General features: G+C 41.4%; 1 protein-coding gene and 1 long non-coding RNA gene across 4 annotated transcripts in view; one reads left to right on the top strand and one right to left on the bottom strand.

Annotated features, from left to right (window-relative positions):
• The window catches only part of LOC144696757 (A disintegrin and metalloproteinase with thrombospondin motifs 20), a 440,683-nt gene that overhangs the window by 74,471 nt on the left and 338,976 nt on the right, over positions 1 to 27,236 (bottom strand). The window contains exon 29 of the mRNA XM_078568442.1: positions 9,291 to 9,458. Within this exon, the coding sequence (XP_078424568.1) occupies positions 9,291 to 9,458 (168 nt within the window). The remainder of the gene's footprint in view (positions 1 to 9,290; positions 9,459 to 27,236) is intronic.
• LOC144696758 (uncharacterized) overlaps positions 1 to 27,236 on the top strand; it is a 46,457-nt gene that overhangs the window by 9,809 nt on the left and 9,412 nt on the right. For all 3 annotated transcript variants that reach the window (XR_013580238.1, XR_013580237.1, XR_013580236.1), the window contains 2 exons: positions 19,061 to 19,203; positions 19,729 to 19,875. This is a non-coding gene — a long non-coding RNA (uncharacterized LOC144696758). The remainder of the gene's footprint in view (positions 1 to 19,060; positions 19,204 to 19,728; positions 19,876 to 27,236) is intronic.

The following is a 27,236-nucleotide window of genomic DNA, read 5'->3' as shown; positions in this document are numbered from 1 at the left end:
TATATACTCTTCATCATCATGAACTAACCAACCTCTTCATGTATGTTGTCATATCTAAATGCGTGGAATATTTAAGGTTCCAGCTGTTCTCTCTTCAAGTGCAATAAAACGTTCAAAAGAACAACATTTTTGCAAGTAGACAAGTACTTATGGGTATTACATGGGACCTACCAAAATTTAAATGGGAACGGATTGAATTAGAGAGATTATGATCCAAGATCAGAAGGGTATATACACAGCGGTAATTTCTGGGGAGTTTGTTCTTACAAGTGCTAGCTGGTTTCATCGGGAACAGCTCAACTGATTAAAAGCTTTCAGGAAAATTAAAAAATCCTGCACAACTCAGAAACTCAATCACATTAAGCAGTTCATAAAAGGCTGGATCAACTTCATTATTTAGCACTTAAAGGTAGAATCCAAAACAGCTGGCACTGATCCAAGAGGCTCAGGCACTTAGTAGGTTTTCCCATCCTCAACACTCCTCAACTGAAGACTACATTTATGGTTCAAAAGCTTTTCAGAACACAAGATTAACAGTGTATATTACATCCCAATCGAACTGTACTTTGTATATGACATGTGTTTTCCCAGGGAGTTGGAAGCAATGCTACGGATTTGGAACATGCTTCCCAAACTATTCTATCACCAAGCCTATAATTAAATATATTATATTCTCTATCACCAAGCCTAGATCAACTATTGTAGGAAGGTTTTGTTTTAAAATAAGCTCACTTTGTCTCTTTACTAGTTAAACTTAATCAAAACCTAATTTGTTTCCCCAGCTTTTTTTTAGTGATTGTCACAAAAAAAAAAGCAAATGATATCCTGACAAAATGCATGAGGCATGCAGGATCATCAACAGGTGACACCGACTGTAGCTGGCATTGATGGACAACTCAGTTTCTAATCTAAAGTCTTTGAGAGTAACTTTCAACTTCAGCAGGGCTTCCCATTATACAGCCTACACAACTTCCTTCCCTTTATTGTATGACATGTGGCCAATCTCATGCCCCAGTTATCCATCCCACAAAACCTGAACTACACCTCCATCATCTCTAACTTATTCAATTATGACTCCTTGGTGCAGTTCATTCGGTATCCCATGCTCTACATATGCTCTGGGAATGTTTCAATTGCTCTTGGTAGATATTTTATGAACTCTAGCCAAGATACAGCTGCCCCTGCCCTCTTCTTCCACCTATGCTTTGGGTTGCTGTGTCCTTTATGGGGACTTTCAAGGATCATAAAACACATGATATGCCTTTCCATTCTGACAGCTGAGGGGCTTATTATGATTGCATGAAGGTCACCAGTAGCACCTTTTAAACAGCAGTGGCTAGATTTAATTAAATTAGAAAAGGCTAGCTCACCGGAGGTTGGGGAAGTATGCAATTTTGAATCAGAAATGGAATCCCTTTGAACAGTTTAGTGGGATTAAAGCACAACCAGGAATCCAAAGAGACCCAAATGGATTCAAAACCTGGTTACTATAAATGTGTGAATGTTTACATTATTTTAGTAATATGTAAGGATTAAATTAATTTTAGAATTACTTTCTTGGTGGTTGAATTGGCAAGGAATCCTAATGCAGGTTCGTTTTCAATTAATGAAAAATTCAACACCAAAATCAAATTTAAAACTGCTGTGATTGAACCTGTTAAAAATACAAGGAATAGGACAAACTGAGAAAGCAGAATTGCCAGAATTCTGGCAAATATAACAGTACATTAGGTGAAAATAAAACAGAGTTGTGTTCAATACACAAATGGACAATGGAGGAGGAAGAAATCAAAAAGTGAATCATTTCTCTTTGGTGGGGGGGAGACATTGATGGATGAAGTGCTTCAAAAAGCTGATTAAAATAGTGTCATATGATTATGCAGAACATTTTGTCCGTATGAACCTACATTATGCAGTGTCAGTGCAGCAAGATCAGTCTTAACAGTTTTAAACATTACCAAGTAGTGAGACAAACAGAAAACTAGGCACAAGGGAAACTTACATTTAAGTAGGAAGTCTTTAAATGCTGAAATGTTTGTAAATCATGACTCTAGAGTGAAGTGATGATGATGTTAAGGATGTTGGTGATATCACAGTTACTGGCACAAGTACACTGAAGGATAGATAATGAAGAGACAGGTTTTCACTTGCAATTCCTCCCCTCCCATAGTGAATTCCTGATTCCAGTTTCAATATCAGTGAGAACAAAGTGAAGGAAAGGTTATTTTTTCTCAGAAGGACAAACAGAAGTTAGCTTTAAGCTGAGAAACCTAAGCGAAGATAAAAGGCCCACAGAATGCAGGACAGGAGCAAAACTGAAAAGGGCAGTAGAGAAGATGAAGTAAGTCAGATGTAGCAGACATGCAAATCACTTAACAGATAAAGAAAACTTAACACCATTCAATCATGGCAGGAGAAATGACCAATCACACTCATGGTTCGTCTTCAGCATCACTGAGGAAATGCTGAAACCCATTACTAATTTTTCAAAGTTGTGTCGTATGGAAGTTTTCTTCTGCCACAAACCTATTAACCCAGATTTTCCTGGGGACTTTTGCCATTGTAATAGCAAGAAGAGGAATATGCAAGAAGAGGAATATATGGAGTAAATGACTTATACCATTAATTACAGTACACCATATTTTCCTGGGACTAGCATGCCTCTGCACCTTTACCCTTGCTGAAAATAAACATCTTGGGAAGTGTATTTATGAGCAATAATGATGTGAGACATGGATAGTTAAGCAAACAAAAGAGTGTTACTATTAAAGACTGCATTTAACACTGATGTTTATAATCCTGATTTTTTAAGGCTTTTCAATACATTTGATTGCTTAAAAACATTTTTCCCTGCTGCATAATTTAAGGATCTGATTACAGGGCGATCCCTCCTTTCCTTTTTCCCTCTTGCCCCCAAGATGTTTACAGTGCCTGTTTTTAGGAGGCACAGTTTGTTTCAATGCTATCTTCAGGGGTTGTACTATATGCAGTATGTAGCATCTATAAGATGCACAGCAACAACTCACCAAGCACTTCCAAACCCGCTACCTGTACCACAAGAAGGACAAGAGCAGCAGATGAACACAGAGATGAGGAGAAACTTCTTTAGCCAGAGAGTAGTGAATCTATGGAATTTATTGCCACAGAAGGCTGTGGAGGCCAGGTCATTGAGTGTATTTAAGACCGAGATAGATAGGTTCTTGATTGGAAAGGGGATCAAAGGTTATGGGGAGAAGGCGGGAGAATGGGGTTGAGAAACTTATCAGCCATGATTGAATGGTGGAGCAGACTCGATGGGCCGAATGGCCTAATTTCTGCTCCTATGTCTTATGCTCTAAGCCACATACCATTTCTGACTTGAAACTATATCGTTGTTCCTTCACTGTCACTGGGACAAAATCCTGGAAATCCCCTCCTAACAGCACTGTGGGCATACCTACACCACATGAACTGCAGTGGTTCAAGAAGACGGCTCACCACCACCTTCTCAAGGAAGATTAAGGATGGGCAATAAATGCTGGCCTAGCCAGTGATGCCCACATCTCAAGAAAGAGTGCAAAAAAGTATATTTTTTTTTCAATAAGCTCTGCAAGTGAGACAAATGCTACTTCTATCAACCAATACTGTATGGTTGCTGCAGATCATGCTTAAGTTCTTTCTTTCTCCTTATTTCAGATTTTTATTTATATCTCGTGAAAATAGCTAAGTGGTTTCAGACATTAAAGAATTCATAAACAGCAGTGCTAGGAAACCAAACATTAGATGAAATTTATCCCAGCTGAGGGAGACGAGAGAGAAAATTTATGAGGCATTGCCAATCATTATGAAGGAGTCAATGGACATGGAGGAGGTACCAGTAGATTGGAAACAGGCAAAGCAGATACAGGCAATTACAAATCCATTAGCCTTACTTGAATCTCATGTAAAATAATGAAATTGATTTTCAGGAGTAAATCTGATGGTTATCTGTAAAACAGTAAACAGCAGTTCTCACTAATTAGAAGGGAAAGATATGTCTGACCAATCTCTTTGATTATTTAAGAAAGTGGGAACCCAAGTGGATGATGGCAAACCTTACAACGTATGGAGGTTTCCCAAAGACTTTTGACAAAGTTGTGCATGGAAGGCTACGAGTTAAGTTCAATGCTGTGGGCATTCAGGTATTCAGGTAAAGGTTGGGAATGGATAGGAAACAAGTTAAAGAATATAAAATGAGTACTCATTAGTAGACTCATGGTAGTGGGAGTGGGGTGCTCCAGGGATTGGCGTCAGAACCACTAATGTTTCCAATTTACGTTAATGACTTGAACATAGAAACTCAATGAAAACTGGTCAAATTTGCAGACGATACCTAACTAGGAGAGGCAGTGGAGTCAAAAAACAATATAAATATTACAAGCTGATTGAACAAGATATGTGAGTTGATCGAACAATGGCAGATAAAATTTAATGTTGCCAATTTGAGAGGAAAAATAGTGGCAGATGTGCTTTATGAGCAATGTTGAAACAGCTAAGAAACTTAACATTCAATATATCCAATTAATGCCAATAGCAATAAACAAAGCCAATGAAATGTTGAACTATACAGTGAAAACAGCAGAATACAAGTCAGAGGAAATTGTGACCATACCCTATGGTGCTCCAGTCGAAGCACACCATAAGTTTTCTGGTTGCTTCTGGTCACAATTGTTAAAACCGTAAAAGATGGTTACATTTTAAAATGTCTTCTTTAACTTAAGATAAAATTGGGAATTCTGGAATCACCCCACCTCAGAGACAGGCACATGTGATCTGGCGGCCATGAGAAAGAAACTTAAACAGAAACCGATTGGAATATCAAGTGACAGTTTCCTCACCTTTCCACAGTGACTAACAGTAAAGGGACAGCTGCTTTGTGAGACACAGACATAGAGAAAGAGAGACAATGCAGATACTGCTGTGAGGAGCAGGGAAAATAGACGTCAACAGGTATGATAGTCAGGACTATGGAGACATGGCTGCAGGGTGACCAAGGTTGAGAACTGAACATCCAGGGGTATTCAGTATTTAGATAGGACAGACAAAAAGGAAAAGGCAGTGGAGTTGCATTGCTGGTTAAAGAGGAAATTAACACAATAGTGAGGAAAGATGTTAGCTCCGACGATGAGGAATCTGTACGGGTAAAGCTGAGAAACACTAAGGGGCAAACAACATTAATTGGGGTTCTATATAGGCCCCCAAATCGTAGTGGTGATGTTGGGAATGGCATTAAACAGGAAAGTAGAGACGCATGCAATAAAGGAACATCTGTAATTATGGGTGACTTTAATATGCATATAGATTAGACAAATCAAATTAGTAACAATACCATAGAGGAGGAATTCCTGGAATGCATATGGGATGTTTTTCTGGACCAATACGTTGAGGAACCAACTAGAGAACAGGCCATCCTAGACTGGGTATTGTGTAATGAGAAAGGAATAATTGGCAATCTAGTTGTGCGAGGCCCCTTGGGGATGAGCGACCATAATATGATAGAATTCTTCATAAAGATGGAGAGTGACATAGTTGATTCTGAGACTTGGGTCCTGAATCTTAATAAAGGAAACTACGATGGTATGAGGCACGAGTTGGCTATGATGGATTGGGAAACGTTACTTAAAGGGATGACGGTGGATAGGCAATGGCAAACATTCAAAGAGTGCATGGGTGAACTGCAACAATTGTTTATTCCTGTCTGGTGCAAAAGTAAAACAGGAAAGGTGGCCAAACCATGGCTTACAAGGGAAATTAGAGATAGTATTAGATGCAAGGAAGAGGCATACAAATTGGCCAGAAAAAGCAACAGGCCTGAGGATTGGGAGCAGTTTAGAATTCAGCAAAGGAGAACCAAGGGATTGATTAAGAAGGGGAAAATAGAGTACGAGAGTAAGCTGGCAGGGAACATAAAAACTGACTGTAAAAGTTCCTATAGGTATGTGAAGAGAAAAAGATTGGTGAAGACAAATGTAGGTCCCTTACAGTCAGAAACAGAGGAATTTATAATGGGGAACAAAGAAATGGCTGACTAACTAAATATATACTTTGGTTCTGTCTTCACAAAGGAGGATACTAATAACATACCAGAAATGTTGGGGAACACAGGGTTTAGTGAGAGGGAGGAACTGAAAGAAATCAGTATTAGTAGGGAAATGGTGTTGGGGAAATCGATGGGATTGAAGGCCGATAAATCCCCGGGGCCTGATAATCTACATCCCAGAGTACTTAAGGGAGTGGCCCCAGAAATAGTGGATGCATTGGTGGTTACCTTCTGAGATTTAATAGACTCTGGAACAGTTCCTACAGATTGGAGGTAGCTAATGTAACCCCACTATTTAAAAAGGGAGACAGAGAGAAAACAGGGAATTATAGACCAGTCAGCCTGACATTGATAGTGGGGAAAATTCTAGAGTCCATTATAAAAGATTTAATAGCTGAGCACATGGAAAATGGTGGCAGAATCGGACAGAGTCAGCATGGATTTATGAAAGGAAAATCATGCTTGACTAATCTACTGGAATTTTTCAAGGATGTAACTAGTAGAGTTGATGAGGGGGGAGCCAGTGGATGTGGTTTATTCGGACTTTCAGAAGGCTTTCGACAAAGTCCCACATAAGAAATTGGCGTGTAAAATTAAAATGCACAGGATTGGGGGTAGTGTATTGAGATGGATAGAAAACTGATTGGTAGACAGGAAACAAGGGGTAGGAATAAATGGGTCTTTTTCCTAATTACAGGCAGTGACTAGTGGGGTACCGCAGGGATCGGTGCTGGGACCCCAGTTATTCACAATATATATTAATGATTTAGATGAGGTAACTAAATGTAATGTCTCCAAATTTGCAAATGACACAAAGCTGGGTGGGAGGGTGAGCTGTGAGGAGAATGCAGAGATGCTTCAGTACGATTTGGACAAGCTGAGTGAGTGGCAAATGCATGGCAGATGCAATATAATGTGGATAAATGTGAGGTTATCCACTTTGGTAGCAAAAACAGGAAGGCAGATTATTATCTGAATGGCTATAAATTGAGAGAAGGGAATGTGCCACGAGACCTGGGTGTTCTCATACGCCAATCAATGAAAGTAAGCATGCAGGTGCAGCAGGCAGTAAAGAAGGCAAATGGTATGTTGGCCTTCATAGCCAGAGGATTCGAGTACAGGAACAGGGATGTCTTGCTGCAATTGTACAGGGCCTTGGTGAGACCACACCTGGAATATTGTGTGCAGTTTTGGTCTCCTTATCTGAGGAAGGATGTTCTTGCTATAGAGGGAGTGCAGCAAAGGTTTACCCGACTGATTCCTGGGATGGCGGGACTGACATAAGAGGAGAGATTGAGTTGGTTAGGATTATATTCTCTGGAGTTCAGAAGAATGAGGGGGGATCTCATAGAAACCTATAAAATTCTAACAGGACTAGACAGGGTGGATGCAGGAAGGATGTTCCCGATGGTGGGGGGAGTCCAGAACCAGGGGTCACAGTCTGAGGATATGGGATAGACCATTTAGGACTGAGATGAGGAGAAATTTCTTCACCCAGAGAGTGGTGATCCTGTGGAATTCGTTACCAGAGAAAGTAGTTGAGGCCAAAACATTGTATGTTTTGAAGAAGGAGTTAGATATAGCTCTTGGGGCAAAAGGGATCAAAGGATATGGGGAGAAAGTGGGAGCAGGCTATTGAGTTGGATGATCAGCTATGATCATAATGAATGGCGGAGTAGGCTTGACAGGCCGAATGGCCTGCTCCTGCTCCTAGTTTCTATGGAAGCAGGGCAGAACTGTTTTGTAATAACAAACAAGCAGCTGCTTGTGAGAATTAGTTTTTTATTCAAAAGGAAGGGGACAGAATCAATGCTACTTTTGGAGATTTAAGGAACAAGGAGTCACTGAGGTAGGCATATGACTGGTGGAAGTCATATCTGGAAAACTCAGGCTGAGTGGAACAGTTTTCGAAGGGTATTTTTGTACCGTTTACTTTTTGTAAATTTTGGCCAAACACGACAGGAAGAAGTGAGCCTGCTGGACAGTTGGCAGTAACTTTGTACTATTCTTGTAATGCTACACATCTGGCAGAAGCGTGGTGCAAAGTGAAATGGGTTGTAAGACATATCTGAATTACATTACTTAGTTAATGCAAAAGTACCTTTTCTTTAGTTAGTTGCTTGTTAAGTAATGTTTGATCCATGTTGATTTTAGTTTGTTTGTTACAGTAAAAATCTTAAAACGTGAAATCTTGTCCTCCGGTTATTTTCATTGGTCATTTGGAGAAATTAATCTCTTTTTAAAACTTATCGGTTTCTACGGGGATCGCAACACCGTGACACATACACATCAGAAGCAGTGCCGACAAAAGCCTATAGACTAATCCTAGGTGCGAGGGATATAAATTATGATGAATGGCTGGAGAAATCTAGCCTCTTCAGCCTGGAAAGGAAGCGCCCAAGATGTGAACTTATGGAGATATTTAAGATAATAAACAATACAAAAAACGGTTTTAAAGTCAACTGTGTGCGCAGGACAAAAGGGCACAGGTTTAAATTAGTAAAAGGTAATTTTGGGACTGATATCAATCATGGTGGTGGCTTTCTAGGTGAATTAATTAAGATGAGCTGAGTAACCTTCCTCATCTGTAAGTATCTTGTGATCTAGAGTGGGCCATGATGAGTTTGAGGATTAGAAGTGTTTGCAATTATTGGAATAGATTTAAATACAGATAATATAAAATTTACAGCAGTGGAGTACTGAAGTGTCTCACTGGCAGCCAGATTTAAATTGAGTTGAATTTGATTACTACCACCGCCCCCATGAAAATATTTTTCCAAATTTGGTCACAACACTTGAGAGAGTGAGCCATCTCTGGAGAGGGGAAGAATTGATTAAAATAAACCAGTAAATTCAGAGAGAGCTTTATTCAAAGTTCAATTCCTTTTCGATTCCAATGTAGAGCAGCATTGACAATGATTGCTGAGAAGCCTATAGCCAAGATTGTCAAGCACTTCTGGTTGAAGGAATGGAGGTAGAGAAAAATAGAGATTACAAGATAAACATGTGAACGATATCATGGATTATTTTCTAAGTAGTTACCTATGTCTTACTCAATACAGTTACACAGCATGAAAATAGTGATATATCATGAACCAAAATGTTTTGCTATACCACCTTCTATACAACATTCGGAAATTCAGATGCAGTCTGTGTCAAAACTTAAAATAAATTACTAATAATTACATCAGAGATGGAATCAAAAAAGGTTCAGAATTCCATTAGATCATACCTCCTTCCAATGAGTGGCTTTCCAGGCTGGACATCGGCCTGCTCTGCAGTGTTTATATAGTCGAGGCTTCTTCAAGTGCTCACAGTACTTGTTATCCACAGCTACCTGCTCCATGTCAATGCAGTAGACATCCCGTTGCTTGGTGCCCTTTCCACAGGATACAGAACACTATGTGCAAAACACAAGAGGTTAAATTCTAACAACCCTCAGTTGTACACTTCCTCAGATGTAGTGTCTCACTAACTATAAGGAAACACAAATCCATGGTAACAGATTAGAAAAGTTAACCAGTATATTTGCCTTCCATGCCTCTGTAATAAAGTTACATTGGAATGGAGTCAAAAGATAAATGTCGGCTGAAAGGTACATTATGACGTTTTATATTCAGCTAATACACAAAACTCAAGTCTTCTCACTAAGTAATCTGCCTGAGCATCTGAATACAAAATACAAAGCTGAAGCATACAGAACTATCCTTAGCCAGAAGTGCCAAGTGATTAATCCATCTCAGCCTCCCCCTGAGGTCCCCACAATCACAGATGCTAATCTTCAGCCAATTTAATTCACTCGTGATGTCAAAAGATGGCTTAGTTCACTGGATATAGCAAAGGCTAAGAGCCCTGACAACATCCTGGATGTAGTACTGAAGACTCAAGTCAAACTCTACCAGTAGATCTATAATGCAGACATATACTCGACAAAGTGGAATTTTGTCCAGATATGTTTTGCCCACAAAAAGCAGGACAAATTCAATCTCATCATTTATCACTCAGTCAGCCAAGTGATGAATGGTATCATCGAAAGTGCTAGCAAGTGGAACTTGCTCACCCATTAGCCTGCTAATTGATGTTTGGTTTGGGTTTCACCAGGATAACTTGGCTCCAGACCTTACTACAGTCTTAGCCCAGACATGGACAAGAGGTGAGGTGAGTGACTGCACCTGACGTCAAGGCAGCATGTGACAGAGTGTGGCATCAGGGATCCCAAGCAAAACTGAAGACAATGGGAATCAAGGGGAAAATTCTCCACAGGTTGGAATCATACCTAGCAAAACGGAAGATGTTTGTGGTTGTTGGGGGCCGATAATCTCAACCCCAAGACATTGTTGCAGGATTTCCTCAAGGTAGTGTCCAAGGCCCAGGCATCTTCAACTGCTTGATCAATGACATTCCCTCCATCATAAGGTTAGCAGTGGCGATGTTTTCTTATGATTGCACTATTCAGTTCCATTCACAATTACTCACATAATGAAGCAGTCCAAGCCTGCAAGCAGCAAGACCTGGACAGCATCCAGTTGACTGAGTAGTAGTCAGGTCACACAAGTGCCAGGCAATTACTCTATCCAACAACAGAGAATGGAATCATCTTCCCTTAACATTCAGTAACATCACTTCCACTGAACACCACCCCCCCACCCTGCCCCATCAATATCCTGGGGGCTACCATTAAGCAGAAACTGAACTGGACAAGCCACATAAATACGGTGGCTACAAGAGCAGGTCAGAGATTGGGTATTCTGCAGTGACTCACCTCCTGATTCAGCAAATATTGCCTGGGTGAGTTCAGCTCCAACAACACCCAAGAAGCTTGACACTATCCAAGACAAAACAGCTCACTTGATTGGCACCTCATTCACCACTGTAAATGTTCACTTCCTCCATCACCAGCACAACATGGCTGCACTGTGTACCATCTACAATATGCAATGCAGCAACTCAGGAAGGCTTCTTCGACAATACCTCCCAAATCCCCAACCTCTACCGCCTAGAAAGATGAGGGCAGCAGGTACATGGGAGCACCATTACTTGTAAGTTCCCTTCCAAGTCATACACAATGCTGACTTGGAAATATATCGTTCTTCCTTCATCACCCTGGGATCAAAATTCTGGAACTCCCTCTGAACAACACTGTAGGAGCACTGTCACTGCAAGGGCAATTCAGGATGGGCAATAAATGCTGGCTTTGCCAGCAACACTCACAACCCATGAACAAATATAAAGGGCTGACTTACTACAGTTAATAATCTGCAATGTGGGTTACCTCATGTTGTTCAAAGCAAACAGTATCAAAATGTTCACAGCTGATTGAACCTTTGAATTTATAAGGACCCTTCAATAAATTGCCAAACTCACCAGCATGCACCAGATGGAAGGGAATTCAACTGATGCTGCTTTCAGTTCCATACAGCACTGCCGGCCATCACCATGGAAGCAACCATAAAACACCTGTTAGCTATGACAGCATTCAGAGATGGAGCAACGAGCTCCAGTCAGAGTTGCCACACTGTCTAAATTTCATCTCACATTAGGCAGCAATACTTGTTTCCCTCCACACCAACTGTGAAGGGCTTTGACCTTAACTAGACATTGGATGGGAACTGGATGGTAGAGTGAGTTAGAACACCAACCTTACATCTGTGGGTCCTGGGTCACTTGGGAGTACAAATGGACAGAATGAAAAATCTCCTATCTACTTGCTGTAAGGGTTTTTTAATAAAATTTGTATTGAACTGAGCCTCAGCCAACTTCTGGTGGGTGCTGACCCACAGCACAAAACTGCCTACAATTCATCAAAAGTTGAGAAATAAATGGCTGACATTTGTAAAGTCTACATTGTAACAGAAAGGTGTACTGTTCTGAAGCCAAGATTTATTATTATTTCAGGGCAACAGGGCTTGCTGTATTTGACCCAGGAGGTCCTGATGTTGACACATATGGAAAAGGAGGGTTATTCCTGGCATCATTATAACATCATCCCTGGCTTCATTAAGCACAAAATGTCTCAAAATATAAGGAGCTACACTCACTGTACATCTTATTAAATGACAACAACCTTTAATAAACTCAGCAGGTCTGGCAGCATCGGCGGAGAAGAAATCAGTTAACCTTTCGAGCCTTCATGGCCCTTCGGCAGAACTGAAGCATAGTTAGAAGACTAAGCATAGTTAGTCTTCTAACTATGCTTCAGTTCTGCCGAAGGGCCATGAAGGCTTGAAACATTAACTGATTTCTTCTCCGCCGATGCTGCCAGACCTGCTGCGTTTTTCCAGGTAATTCTGTTTTTGTTTTAGATTTCCAGCATCCGCAGTAGCTTTTAGCTTTTTGTTTTTAACAACCTTTAATGCAGTGTAACGTCACAAATCATTTCACGGAAGCATAATCGGACAAAACTTTATACCGAGCCAAAGTAGATATTAGGACATTAGTGATGGAACTGGGTTTTAAGGAGGAAAAGAAAAGAGAGACGGGGGTTGGAGAGATGAACAGATTTTTGGAGAGAATTATAGAGCTTTGAGCCCAGACAACTAAAGGCATGGTCATCAATGGTGCGGTGAAGGAAATGGGGGATCCACAAGAGGCCAAAGACCAGATAGACAGAGATCCTGGAAAGTTGTTGGAGGTTCTTCAACCTTCATCTTGCCCCATTTATTAACTTCTTCAAAAATTTGTTCTCAAATTACTTTCCTGGCGACGTGAACTTTTAGTACACTGCCAGCCTCTCGAAAGCTTGGTTTTAACCATTCCTTAAACCCTTATCTATCATTTGACCTCATTTCATTTAAGCAGTTCATGTTTAATTTGTCAAAAATTTTGTAACCTGATGAATCTTACAAATTATGTGTCTTTTGTCCCCCCTCTTCTAAAAGAGAAGTGAACAAATTGTAAGACACAAAAGTCATAGTTTACAGTGGGATGTTGCTGTATATAAGGAGGATCTCAAGTCATCTGATTGCAATTTGGCCATTCATATATAGTTCTTCTGTACTTATTGGATAATGCAGCACCATATGGCAATTCAAATAGGCTACCTTCAGCTAATAATGTACAAAACGTGTCCTATGCATTCATAAAATAAGTCATATACAACAACCAGAAAGGACAAGTTGCACTGATCATTTAATTTTTGAAACAATCCATTTCTCCATCTCCATGCTTTTCTAAATTTAGGCATCTAATGTTTTCATCTCTTTTTAGTATGCAGCTGAGAATTGTTTACAGTGTAATTGAAATATGGACAGTAGCAATTATGGTGCAGATGGTAAAATGTAGTTTGTGAAGTGGATTCTATTCATCACTGTGCTACACAACTGTGCAGAGCAGTCTTAACCAGGAAATAGTTGTGTTGCACTGTAATATTACTTAACTGTTAGCCATAGCTCAGTGGTAACATCCTTGCTTGAGTCAGAAAATTGTGGCTTCAAAGACTTGAGCACAAATGTAGACTGACTCTTCAGTGCAGTACTGAAGGAGTGCTGGACTCTCCTGCTGTTTTTCAGATGAGATATTAAACCAAGGCCCCACCTCTCAGCTTAGTTTAAAATATCTCATGACACTATTTGGAAGAAGGGGCAAAGAGTTATCCCTGGTGTCATGTCCAATATTTATCCCTCAGTCAATGTCATGAGAACCAGATCATTATCACATTGCTGTTTGTGGGACATCTCTGTGTGCAATGTGGTTGCCACTTTCCCTACAACAGTAACCGCACTTCAAAGGTACTCCCTTAGCTGTAAAGTACTTTGAGATATCGAGCGGTCATAAAAGACACTATATAATGCAAGGTATTTTTCCAGGTATTTTTATTTTTGTTTTGGATTTCCAGCATCCGCAGTTTTTTGCTTTTATATAAATGCAAGCCTTTGTTTACTTGATATGCGTTGTAAATGATTAGCTTTATCAGGTGGATGTAAAAGATCCCATAGCACCATTCAAGTAAGAGTAGAAGGCTTCTCTCCAGTGTCTGGTCAACATTTATTCATCAACCACCACTTAAAATAAATGGTTTAGAGATTTATTTCATTGCTGTATGTGGGAGCTGTGCATAAATTGACTGTCATGTTTCCCCACATTACAACAGTGATTATACTTCAAAAGTACTTTGTCGGCTGAAAGGGAGTTTGGGACATCTTGAGGTCATGAAAGACACTATGTAAGTGCAAGTATTTATTTTATTTTTAACAGTAACCTCTAGCCTTATGTCTGTTTCAAAAAAATCTCATGTTGATTCTGATTTTGCTGTTAGAACAAATTATTACAGATGTTACTGACAGAACTCTACAACGTACGATGTAAGTAGCAGAAGCGATAGTCCAGTTCCTAACCATACTTGGGGCTGAATTTTATGGGTGGAGGTATGTGTTGTTTGCCACCCCCTGCCCCGCTGACCTCCATGCCCCCCAGGAAGAAATATCGAATGCCAGCTGACACACACTAAACACGCTGAGAGTGGCATGAACGAGGTGGTGAGAGTGGGGTTTCCACCCCTTACTGGGAGGAAGGCCCACCCTCAAGAGCTGTCAGCCAATCTGATAGGCCGGCAGTTCCAGCAATCCCAGCAGTGCCAGAATTCAGTAGTGGACACTACTGGGACTGCAAGCTGTTGTAACTCACGATGTGGGGGTTCAGATGAAAGCTGGGAAACAACACGTTCGTTATCATTCGTATATGTCAGCCTGAAAATAAAGGGTATCTGAACTTAATAGGGCATTGGATGACTCAATATGATAATATGACTCAAACCCATCACACATGCAAGCAGAATTAACAAGTCTTTAGGTGAACATACAGACTTAATGGTCCTCTTTTTGCCCCAGTCAATATTAACAACCAAAATGTTAGTTGTGGGCATTTTCTTTTAAAAAGAGTATCTTTGATAATTTAAAACTTACAATTAATTCTCATACATCCAATAGTTCATATTACTTACACACTTGGATAAATCCAAAATTGAGTGTGCTGCTGTGCATTGTTACAGCACATCATACAATATCAAAAATATATAAGAGTATTTGGAATAAAGCTTAAGAATGCGGTCAACGTGACTTATTTAGATTAACTCCAAATACACATAGAAATGTGCTCTTGCAGCTAGTACTTAAGGCAATCATATATGAAAATGCTGAGTATGACAGCAGACCTCAAGACTTTTCTTCTATGGAGTTGTCCCATTAAGCTTATGTACCACAATTTATAATTCTTGCAGCATTCTTATCCCCTGCTGCTAAATATAAGATATATTCTCAGCCTACTGAAAGATTATTATATAACGTGGAAACTTCTGCAAGTTACAAATGCCACTGATTGTGTTCAGTCTTCAGTCAATTTGATTCATTCCATGTGATATCAAGAAACAGCTGAAGGCACTGGATATTGCAAACATTATGGGCCCTGACAATATTGGGAGAGATGGTGGTGTAGTGGTAATGTTACTTGACTAGTATTCCAGAGGTGAAGGCTAATGGTCTGGGGACAGGGGTTCAAATCCCACCACGGCAGCTGGTGCAGTTTAAAATTCAATTAATAAATCTAGAATATAAAGTTAATTTCAGTAAAGTGACCATGGAACTAACATCAATTGTTGTAAAAACCCATTTGGTTTACTAATGCCTTTCAGGGAAGGAAATCTGCCATCCTTATTCAGTCTAACATACTCCAGATCCACAGCAATGTGGTTGATTCTTAACTGCCCGCTGAAATGGCATAGCAAACCACTCAGTTCAAGGGTAATTAGGGATGGGCAACAAATGCTGGCCTTGCCAGCAATGCTCACATCCCATGAAAGAATAAAGAAAAAACATTCCTGTGATAGCACTGAAGGCTTGTAGCCCGTAGTCAAAGCTGTTCCTGTACAGCTACAATACAGCATCTACCCTGCAATGTGGAAAATTTCCCAGCTTTGTCCTGTCCATAAAAAGCAGGACAAATCCAGCCAAGTGCCGCCCCATCAGTCTAATCTCAATCATTAGCAAAGTGATGGAAGGGGTGATTGATGGTGCTATCAAACTCAGCAATGAACTGCTCAGGTTGGGTTCTTCCAGGGCCACTCAGCTCCTGCCCTCATTACAATCTTGGTCCAAACATGGACAGAAGAGCTGAATTCAAGAGGTAAGATGAAAGTGACTGTCTTTGACATAAAGGCTGCATTTGGGTGAGTGTGGCATCAAGGAACCTGAGCAAAAACTGGAGTCAATGGGAATTGCGGAAAACTCTCCACTGGTTGGAATCATAACCATCACAAAGGAAGATGGTTGTGGTTGTTGGAGGTCAATCATCTTAGTTCCAGGACATCGCTGCTGGAGTTCCTCAGGGTAGTGACTTAGGCCCACCATCTTCAGCTGTTCATCAATGACTTTTCCTCCATCATAAGATCAGAACTGGGGATGTTTGCTGATGATTGCACAATATTCAGCATCATTTGCAACTCTTCAAATACTGAACTAGTCTATGTCCATATGCAGCAAGACGTGGACACGATGGGCCGAATGGCCTCCTTCTGCGCTGTAAACGTCGATGAGTCCATGAACATTCAGTCTTGGGTTAATAAGTAACATTTGTGCCATACAAGTGCTAGGCAATAACCATCTCCAACAAAAGAAAATCCAATCATCTCCCCTTCACATTCAATGCTGAATCCCCTACTATCAACATCCTAACGCTTACCATTGACCAGGAACTGAACTGTAACAGCCATATAAATACTGTGGCTACAATTGCAGGTCAGAGGCCAGGAATTTTGCAGCAAGTAACTCACTTCCTGACTCCCCAAAACCTGCATCTATGAGGCACAAGTCAGAAGTGTGATGGAATACTCTCCACTAGCCTGGATGAGTGCAGTTCCAGCAACACTCAAGAAGCTCAACACCATCCAGGACAAAGCAGCCTGCTTGATTGGAATCCCATCCACCACCTTCAACATTTGCTCCCTCTACCACCAACACACAGTGGTAGCAGTGTGTGCCATCTGCAAGATGCACTGCAGCAACTCACCATTGTGTCTTTGACAGTACCTTCCAAACCTGTTACCTCTACCACCAAGAAGGACAAGGGCAACAGATGCATGGAAACACCACCATCTGCAAGTTCCCCTCCAAGCCACACACCATCCGAACTATATCGCTGTTCCTTCAGTTTTGCTGGGTTGAAATCCTGGAACTCCTCCCTAACAGCACTGTGGGTATACCTACACCACATGGACTGCAGCGGTTCAAGAAGGCAGCTCACCACCACCTTCTCGAGGACAATTCAGAATGGGCAATAAATACTGGCCTAGCCAGCCAAACCCACATCACCTAGTGCAATTTGCTGCAAGATTTGTTTATTTTTCAATCCAAAAGCTCAGGAAGAACATTCTGCTTGCCCTCAAACTGCGTGAATGCACAAAACTGCAAACTCCATTGATCAACCCAACATCTTTAAAGCACTGGGGCGAAATATAAGCTCGTTGAGGGGGGTGGGGCTGGATAGAGGGCCAGTGATAGGTGGAGACAAAGAAGAGATTGTCAAAGCTGCCATAGACAAAAGGACAAAGGGGTGTTGACGGTGGTGATATTAGCTAAGGAATGTGCTAATGGGGACATTAAGGGTAGAGAGCAGGACGAGCAAGTGACAGATAGCCCTATTATTTTTCAATTTATTTTCATCCATTGTTTTATCTCCATCTTTTAGCCTATTTCGATCCCTTCCCCCCACCCCACCCCCACTAGGACTATCTGTCACTTGCTCGTCCTGCTTTCTACCCTTAATGTCACTTTAGCACATTCCTTAGCTAATATCACCACCGTCAACACCCCTTTGTCCTTTTGTCTATGACATCTTTGGCAATCTCTCCTTTGTCTCCACCTATCACTGGCCTTCTATCCAGCTCTACCTGCACCCCCCACCACCCCCACCCCACCGCCTCAAACAGCTTATATTTCACCTCTCTTCTATTTTTCCTTAGTTCTGATGAAGAGTCATACGGACTCGAAACGTTAACTGTGTTCCTCTCCGCAGATGCTGTCAGACCTGCTGAGTTTTTCCAGCTATTTTTGTTTTTGTTTCAGATTTCCAGCATCCGCAATATTTTGCTTTTATCATTAAAACATTCGTATTTGGTGCATTTAGTTCAATTTGTTTTCCCTAATCTTTCTGATAGCATGTTGTTCCAGTCTAACAGAATTGTAAAATCTGTTTCTGAAATGACATAGTATTATCTACTAACTTTGAAATGAATGACTATGCATAAAGGCATTAACTGGGCAAGGATGGGAGGCAAAGAGATAAATACTAAGATACCTATAAAGTTCCCTTCTACATTTTACATCAGTAGCAACAACAGGCCATTCCTGCTGTAAGGTTGTCCTGTAATTATAGAAGGCAACTGGGTCAGCTACTTTGAGAAAGGCAAGCTTTTGTTGGGTGACAAGACAATTTGTTTCTGTAGATTTCAAATTCAAGTCGTTAAAGGGAGCATGACATTAACATATTGGTGCTTTTTAAACTACATTGAGGCAACAGGAAACAATTTAATGTGACCTTCCGAAGCAGTTCTTTCACTTAAATTCTGGTCCTGGTGTTAGCTGTACTGTATTTGGCATCCTGTAACTTCCATAAACACGGTAATTACGCAGGCATTCCAAACACAGGGTAAGATGTCAGCAGAGCTGGAGTTCAAAGCATTCTGAGAAAATTTCAGCCTGAATTGCCTACAATGTGAATGTCTGCTTCATTATAATGAGTGCTTATGCTCTTAAGAGCTTTATGTACTTTGAAGATGGCACAGTGCACAAAAAATCCTAAATGCACAAGGAAGTGATTTCTTATCTCTGTAAATTGTTTTTTCAGCCCACACTTTACAGCTCATAACCACTGCCTCCTGGATTACGTCACTCAACCATCCAGCATTTGTTACTTAACAGTGGGATATCACATCCATATGGGCAAAATGTCCCTCCTTTTTATGAAAACCTCATCCACCAGGCATGAGTTAATCAAAGTTGTTAATCCTTTCAGAGAACAGAACGACAACCAAGGCACTCCTCCCTCTCTTTCTGATGCACTGCTAATATCTTAGGGCTACTCCAAGAGCTCTCAGTTTAGGAATGACTTCAGCCTGTGAACTGATACATGCAACAAAGCAGAAAGACAACACCAAGGTAGGTTCATATTTCATTGTTGCTTTCATGTATTCTACTCCACGTTTGTACAGAACAAAATTAAGGCTAAGTGCACATCTCCAACGAGCTAAAAAAAAACAAAGACTAAAGTTAGGATTCTCTGTTGTCTAACTTTTGGCTGAAAATTATTTACATGATTACAGAATGTCTGCAAGCTTCGACATCTATGAAAATTGAGCTGTTATTTTAAAAATTCCTAGCAAGCAAAATACAAAGCATATTACACAATGTAGTTCACAGCAGTAAAATTATACTGTAACAAATTGCAAACAAAATGAAAAAATGTTTGATGGAATGCAGCGAGAAACAATGTATCATTAGTTTTGAACTGTAACACAGGGCATTAAATACAGCAAAAGAGAAACACACTCAAAACAACAAATTCCTTTCAGTGTATACACTCTGTTCAACCTTTTGAAGCTCAGACATTTAGAAAAAATGAATTTATGTATACTCTACTTCACAAATGTTGTTTGCTTTTTCTCCTTTGCAAATGTTTTTTAGCTCATGAAGCTCAACAGATATTCTTGGGAGGTCATAATGTGATTTCCTCAAAGAGCTCAGATGACATCATGAACTGAATGATTTTAAACTCAAGCAGTCTGTGATTATCTGAACTCAGATCAGATTACACCCTTAAATCATTTTCAGGTAATCATTATATGTTTTGTCTTCAGTTTAATAGTAATCTTGCTAGCATGAGGTATTAAATTGAAGCATAATGAGGGAGCTCAGCTATTATTGTCAATTGTGTCATAATCCCTGAAAGGTGTCCACAGCACCAGCAGGACCTGTTCTAATGTGAGCCTCTCACTTCATCAGTCTGTGCTGTGCTGTGCTTGTAAACCAATGTAACCACACAGAAATTAACTTAACCCTAGCTAAGATTATTAACAGATGCAGCAAACAAGAGAAATTACAGGCATCAAAAATAGTGTTAGCATAAAGTTGGAATGTAACCAAAACTCCAGAATATAATATCGATTTATTTTCTGAGAGTAATTATGCTGCAGCCATTTCATTTTACAGTGCCAATCTCATCAAAAGAGGGCAAAATTAAAATAATCTGTTCCTATGTACGCACATAAAATTTAGGAAAAATATTATTGACAACATGCACTTCTTGCACTTTCCTCTTCACACTTTGCTGATAACACTCATGTTGTTCTAAAATAGAGTATCATTTGACTCATGGTGAACAATGCCACTGGACATCTGCTAACATTCACATGTGGGTGGTCCGCAGGTAGTAATGTCACCTTCGGAGCCAGATGATGACTAAACTGCTCAGGATTCACTACCTGGTTTGTGAAATCACCATCTACACAATTATATTGTTACCTAGTATTCACAACTGAGTCATGATTAGCCCCCAAGTAATTTCTACTTTTAAGTAAATTAATGTTGGTGGATTTTCCCAAGACCTAGAGGGGTGAAGCAACTACTATTGCAACATCAGGCCTAAGGCACTTATTCAAAAGCCCGCATTTATTGGCATAGTTAAACTCAGTAGGTGAGATGTTAATGGCTTCAGTGCCCCAGGATGAGGGTTCCATCTTTGCTCATTGCCCAGCAATCCCTGAAGATGCACGCAGGAGGGTAGAGGAATAAGTCTGCTTGATGCCCTGCATAGTTCAACAGTTCGATATGTACTATCTAGGCCTAGGGTGTCCAACATACAGCCCACGGGCCAGAGTCCAGCCTGCTAAAGGTTTCCGTCCAATCCCGCCAACCAGTGTTCAAAATACACATCAGTACAAGTACGTAGAAACGACAGATTCTGTAAGGATCTTATCCTCCAATCACAGGCTGTTTCTCTTACGCTAGTGAGCCTATCAGCAGAAAAACGGGAGTGAAACAGTCTGTGATTGGAGGAGCAGTGAGCATTGGGAGGGTAAGTAGCGATGTACAACCTGAACCCTGAGGACCGGATCAGTGGTGGTGAGAGTGGCTATAGAGGGGCAGGAGGTAGCGAGGAGTGGCTACAGGGGGGTGGGGGTAGCAAGGGAGTTACTACAGGATGGGAGGAGGTGAGGGAGCAGCTACAGCAGGGCAGGAGGTGGCAAGACAGTGGCTGTCTGCTGGCAATATTCAGATAGGTTCAGTAACTCTGAGGAGATAGGCTCAGTAAGCAGATCTCCTGAGAGGTTTACGGGTAACAGAATATCCACAGACAGAACACCAATGACTACAGGGAGTTTGACGATATAACGCTGGAAGGACAAGTAATGGACAGCATCCTCACCACATTTCTCTCTGATCTCTTCACGAATGTAGGTAATGGGTTCTGTCTGTGAGATGAAATAAAAATGCTTTTACTGTCTGCAAAGCAGTCGTGGGGCTATGTCAATCATTGCCATCCCATGTGTTTTAGAAAGAGAATGCCAGGGAAATTGGAGGGTTATCCCGGACTTCTCTCTAGCACTCCCAAGAAATGGCTTAAGAGCAACATTATCATGGGTCAGAAGATTGGTTGGAGTGTGGGGCACTGGTGGGGATAGAGAAATATCTGAAAGAGTGGCTATGGAGCAGGAGGTGCTTAACTGGTGACAGATAAGTGGAAGGTAAATTTAGTTGGAGGAGGTCACAGGAGGGAAAAAAAGCAAACACATGAAGCTATGTAAAAAAATACAAAGGAGAGCTGTATACCTCGTTTTTGACTTTGCCAGTTAAACAATATCCTTCAATTCACAGAATCACTGAGTGCAGAAGAGGCCCTTCGGCCCATCGAGTCTGCACCAACACGTGAGAAACACCTGGCCTACCTACCTAATCCCATTTACCAGCACTTGGCCCATTGCCTTGAATGTTATGAGGTGCCAAGTGCTCATCCAGGTACTTTTTAAAGGATGTGAGGCAACCCACCTCCACCACTCTCCCAGGCAGCACATTCCAGACCGTCACCACCCTCTGGGTAAAAAAGTTTTTCCTCACATCCCCCCTAAACTTCCTGCCCCCCACCTTGAACTTATGTTCCCTCATGACTGGCCCTTCAACTAAGGGGAACAGATGCTCCCTATCCACCCTTTCCATGCCCCTCATAATCTTGTACACCTCGATCAGGTCACCCCTCAGACTTCTCTGCTCCAATGAAATCAACCTAAGTCTATCCAACCCCTCTTCATAACTTAAATGTTTCATCCCAGGCAACATCCTGGTGAATCTCCTCTGCAACCCCTCCAGTGCAATCACATCCTTCCTATAATGTGGTGACCAGAACTGCACACAGTACTCCAGCTGTGGCCTCACCAAGGTCCTATACAACTCCAATATGATCTGCCTACTTTTGTAATCTATGCCTCGATTGATAAAGGCAAGTGTCCCATATGCCATTTTCACCACCCCACTAACATGCCCCTCCGCCTTCAGAGAACTATGGACACACACGCCAAGGTCCCTTTGTTCCTCAGAACTTCCTAGTGTCACGCCATTCATTGAGTACAAGATTGCAAATCAAACATTTAATTCAGTAGTTTCTACTGTATAATCTCCCATGTACAACATCTTGGGTAGCTGCTCTGGTGAATTGCAGTTTAAAAAACCTTCATTGGAAACAGTTTATTCTGATTTATAGAGTACGGTTGAATGAGACTGGCAGCAACTGATTGAATAATGTAGGATGCAAATATATAACTGCAGAGATTTTATAATAAAAGGGTTTGATGGGGTAGGGAGGCTATTTTCTCTGGTGGGGGAATCAGAACAAGGGGAGCATGATTTTAAAATTAGAGCTAAGCTGTTCAGGAGTGAAATCAGGAAGCACTATTTCACACAAAGGGTAGTGGAAATCTAGAACTCACTCTCCAAAAGTCTGTAGATGCTGGGGGACGGTTGGAGCCTTCAAGGTTGAGACTGTCTTTTTTTATTAGGAAAGGCGATCATAGGATATGAATTAAAGGCAGGTAAAGGAAGCCTCGGTACAGATCAGCTAAATCCAATTCCAATAGAATGATAGAACAGGCTTGAGGGGCTCAATGGCTGATTGGCGTTCCTATTCCTAGGGCAGAATGTTGCCCTTGTCGGGTGGGCTCGGCGGGACGGGCAGGGGAGGTAGGAAGCCGCCCGCCACCCGCGATTGGGGAAGGAAGGCGATTTCACACTGGCAGGCCAATTAAGGTCCGCCCAGCGTGAAAGGCGAGCTTAGCGCTGCCTGTGCAGGCAGGGGGTGAGAGGGGAGGGGCGGGTAATGCGAGTGGGGTGAGCGCGACTTGAGTGCGCGCTTCATAATCTCCCTGAGGCATGGAGCTGCCTCAGGGAAATGAAGCATTTTCAAAACAAAAGATTAAATAATGTAACAAAACATGTCCCCTCATGTGACTCTGTCACAAGCAGGGACGTGTTATTAATTAAATTTTGAATTTTTTATTTTATTTTTATTTGCTTTAGGAAACCTCAACCCACCCGTGGATGAGGTTTCCTAAAAAGTGCAAAGGCCGCTTGGCCTTTTCGCCTGCCCCCCAACTGTAAGCTTGGACAAGCAACGAAAAATGTCAGTCAACAACATTGTTGATGGCCTTAACAGGCCTTTTAATTGTCGGCAGGCATGCTGCTGACTCTGGTGCGCGCCCGCTGAACAAAATATCGTGCGACTGTGTGCTGACAGGACACTTGCCCAACAATGTGTGTCACTTTATGCTCGAGCGCGCGCCCACCCGCCGAGCTAAAAATATTGCCTCTAAATTTCTTTCTCAAATTTGCTGACCCCCCAAAAAAATTGAAATGTTGTCCTCACGCAAAAAAATTAGACACCCCTGATCCAGACCAACACGTGAAGAATGTCACATGTATGAGTGGTTGACTCCCATTGGATTATCAGGAGTCAGTGTCTTCAGAAGAGGAAGGGAGTAAACATGGGGATGTAAAACAATGCGAGTGAAACACTGCCACATCTACTTGATTAAACATGATCAAAGAACCTGCTTACTTTCTTACATTTTCTAACTATAGTTAGTCAGAAAAGGCATCTGCTGTCTTAGCTCTAGTTACTTTAAAACACATTTGGCCTGTTTAGCTGAAGTGGTACATAAAAAGAGAGAAAACTCTGCTTTTATCATAATCACACTCCGCAATTGCATGAACTTGACAACCATAGAAACTTGCAGCCTAGGAGACCTTTCGTATCAGTTCCAGCTCTTTGCTGAAGCAACCTAAAGCATTCCCACTGACCCGCATCATGTAGCACTTCAAATATTTATCCACTTTTCTTTTAAAGATTCAATAGCTTCCATTTCAACCACTCCATGGCAATTCTTCAACAACTCTTGAGCAAATAAATTATCTGAACCCCTCTCCTCAGACAGATTTCCATTGATGACCCTTTATCACTGGCTCTCCAGCCAGAGGAAATATTCTTTTCTAGTTCACTCTATCAATCAAAGCCCATTAAAAAAACCTCTTTGAAATCTCAATGTAGCCTTCTTTGCACCAGTAGATATAGTCCCAGTGTCTCAAGTCTCTTCTGAATATTATAGTTTTATTTTCCAGGCATCCTCCTGGTGGATTTACACTAAATGCCCCCTATTGGTGTTAATGCCCTTTCTATAAAGGCATCCCCATAATTGCATGCAGTACTTGCTGTGGCCTAAGTATTGAATCCTACAAATTCATCACTGTTTCTTCACTCATGTATCCTATGCCCCTCTTAATGGAACCCAGACTACTACTGACATATTCATGGTTTTCTTTTCACTTTCAGGCAACTAAGCATTTGAAACCCGAAATCTCACAAATTGCTCAGACCCTACAACATCTTTCCATTGGCCATAAGCTTCTATCCATTGGTTTTCCTGCCAAATCATATTACTTCCCATTTCTCCATGGTAATCCGCTTTCCACCCGAATGTCCATTCTGTTAAATTAACTATGGGATACATTTTACGTACCCCCACCGGGTGTGTTTTTGGCAGGGGGTTGGGGGGCGCCTAAAGTAGGGTGGGTGGCCACCCACTGCCTTCCTTCCCACCAATCCCCGAGCTCATCCCCGGAATACAGGGGGCGGCGGGGGGGGGGCACCAAAATCAGCGGCCTGCTCACCATATTTAAATAATCAAGGGTCAATTAGGCTTAATACCAAGCCAATTGACCCCAATAATATTCTGGCCAGGCCATAAAATGTGGGCAGTCAGGCGGGAGTGGGCAGCTCAATCTTTTAAATAAATTCTTCGCTGGGGGGTTTCTATCTTCGGGGTCAGCTCTTTGCAGTTCGGGGGTGGTTCCCCAAGATAGAACCCCACCTTTCTTCCTACCCACCTGCTGCCTTAAACCCACCATCCCCATTCCCCGCACCCCTCACTGCCCAAGACGTCGGACTTACCTGTTTCTAGGAATCGATGGGCCTTCTTCTGCTTCCTCGTTGCAGTCCCAGCAGTTCCCAAGGGCGGGACTTCCTCCCCAGTGAGGGGTGGAAGTCTCACACTGGCCCTGTTTAGCCCGCCACAGCATGCTATAGAGCAGGTTGCTCCATGCTGATTTTGTTTCCAGAAGTGGGGGGTGGTGGTGAGCCAATTGCTGCAACCCCATCGCCCCCAACCCCTTCCCGTAATATTCAGGCCCATATCTTATTGATGCTTTCATTAGTTCTCCAACCCCCTCACTTTTGTGATGTTAACAATTTGCATAATTGTGCTACTGAAGTACATGGGGAACAAATATGGATCCAAAACAGACTCCTGGGGTGCAAACTGGCAATTCTTCTCCAACCTCAGCAATGTTACATTATCAGGATTCCTCTTTATTTCTTGTTCATCAACCAAATTTTATTACTTTTGTGACGTTTCCTGTTATATTGTATGTCTGAACTTTGTAACAGGCTGTGGGACACCTTATTGAACAAATTCTCAAAATGGTATAAACCACATCTCCTGTATTGCTTTCATCTATCCAATCAGTAACTTTAAAAAAAAGTATGAAGTATTCAAAACTTTGCTTACAGGCTGCAAGCACCATAAAATTAGCTTCATTCAACACTTACTGTACTAATGAGGAGCACAAAAAATATTTATTCTTAGAAAACAATTAAAGCGCTGATATAAATGAGATCTTACTTTTTAAAAACAATCAGATGCTGTTGCTTAGCAAAAAGACAAATAAAGACTTTCAATCTGAACAATAGCTGCACTTAACCTCACACAGCAGGGTAACACTTTGAAATTTACTTTGCAAAGCTACTTCTTTCATCGCTCTCATTCTTGCTGTGGATTTATCTCTTAATAAGAGCTGTTCCATGTCTCAGCCAGTTCCTGAGTTTCAGTCAGGAAGTGAGAATGTGACACTATTTCAGGGCATTGGTTATGAACCCTTTCAACCAGCAGCTTGTATTACACCTGGTTGAAGGGAAGTCATATCTGGTTAATTTATTTTGGTTTATGTCATGGATTAAATCAGCTTCACATGTATCAGACTCTCAGAAACGTAAACACTAATGCAAAATGTGACTGATCCCAGTCAATAAATTAAACAGCAGCGGAAACAGACGCCAAGCTACATACTATCTATATCTCAGTTTTTTAAAGATCTACCTGTGGCGCAGCTGCTAATGATAATCAATGGACAGGGATCAGATCTGGAGGTCTTTAATCTTAATAGGGTTTAACGTTTGTTTGAAGAACAACTGTCCTGGAGGATTTGAGTGGCACAGCACTTTAGCGCACTATCCATTCATCTCTGGCACCCAAGTTTGAACCCTGCAGAGTCTGAAAACCTCTATATTTTTGCCAGTGCAAGGAATCCTATGTGAAATAGATTTTGTCAGACTTTATGAAATTTCCTAGTGGATGCAAGCACAAAACAACATGTAATTCAGTAATATTTGGCATTAAATCTTATTCAGGGAAACCACAGAGTGGCTGGTGAGGAGAGGGGAATGTCACAAAGTTGCAGTTGAAAATCTTCTTTAGAGATTATTGGGGTAGAGTTTGAAGCCTAGAAATGATTGCTGGTGATAACATTTGCCGAAGAAGGGTTAATATGTTTGTACAACTTGCGTGGTGTCAGCTATTTCAGCAATTGCTCCA

Source organism: Cetorhinus maximus, chromosome 22 (genome assembly GCF_964194155.1).
Source record: "Cetorhinus maximus chromosome 22, sCetMax3.hap1.1, whole genome shotgun sequence".
Taxonomy (NCBI): domain Eukaryota; kingdom Metazoa; phylum Chordata; class Chondrichthyes; order Lamniformes; family Cetorhinidae; genus Cetorhinus; species Cetorhinus maximus.
The sequence above is the reverse complement of the archived record's forward strand: the minus strand, read 5'-3'. Positions and strand labels throughout refer to the sequence as shown.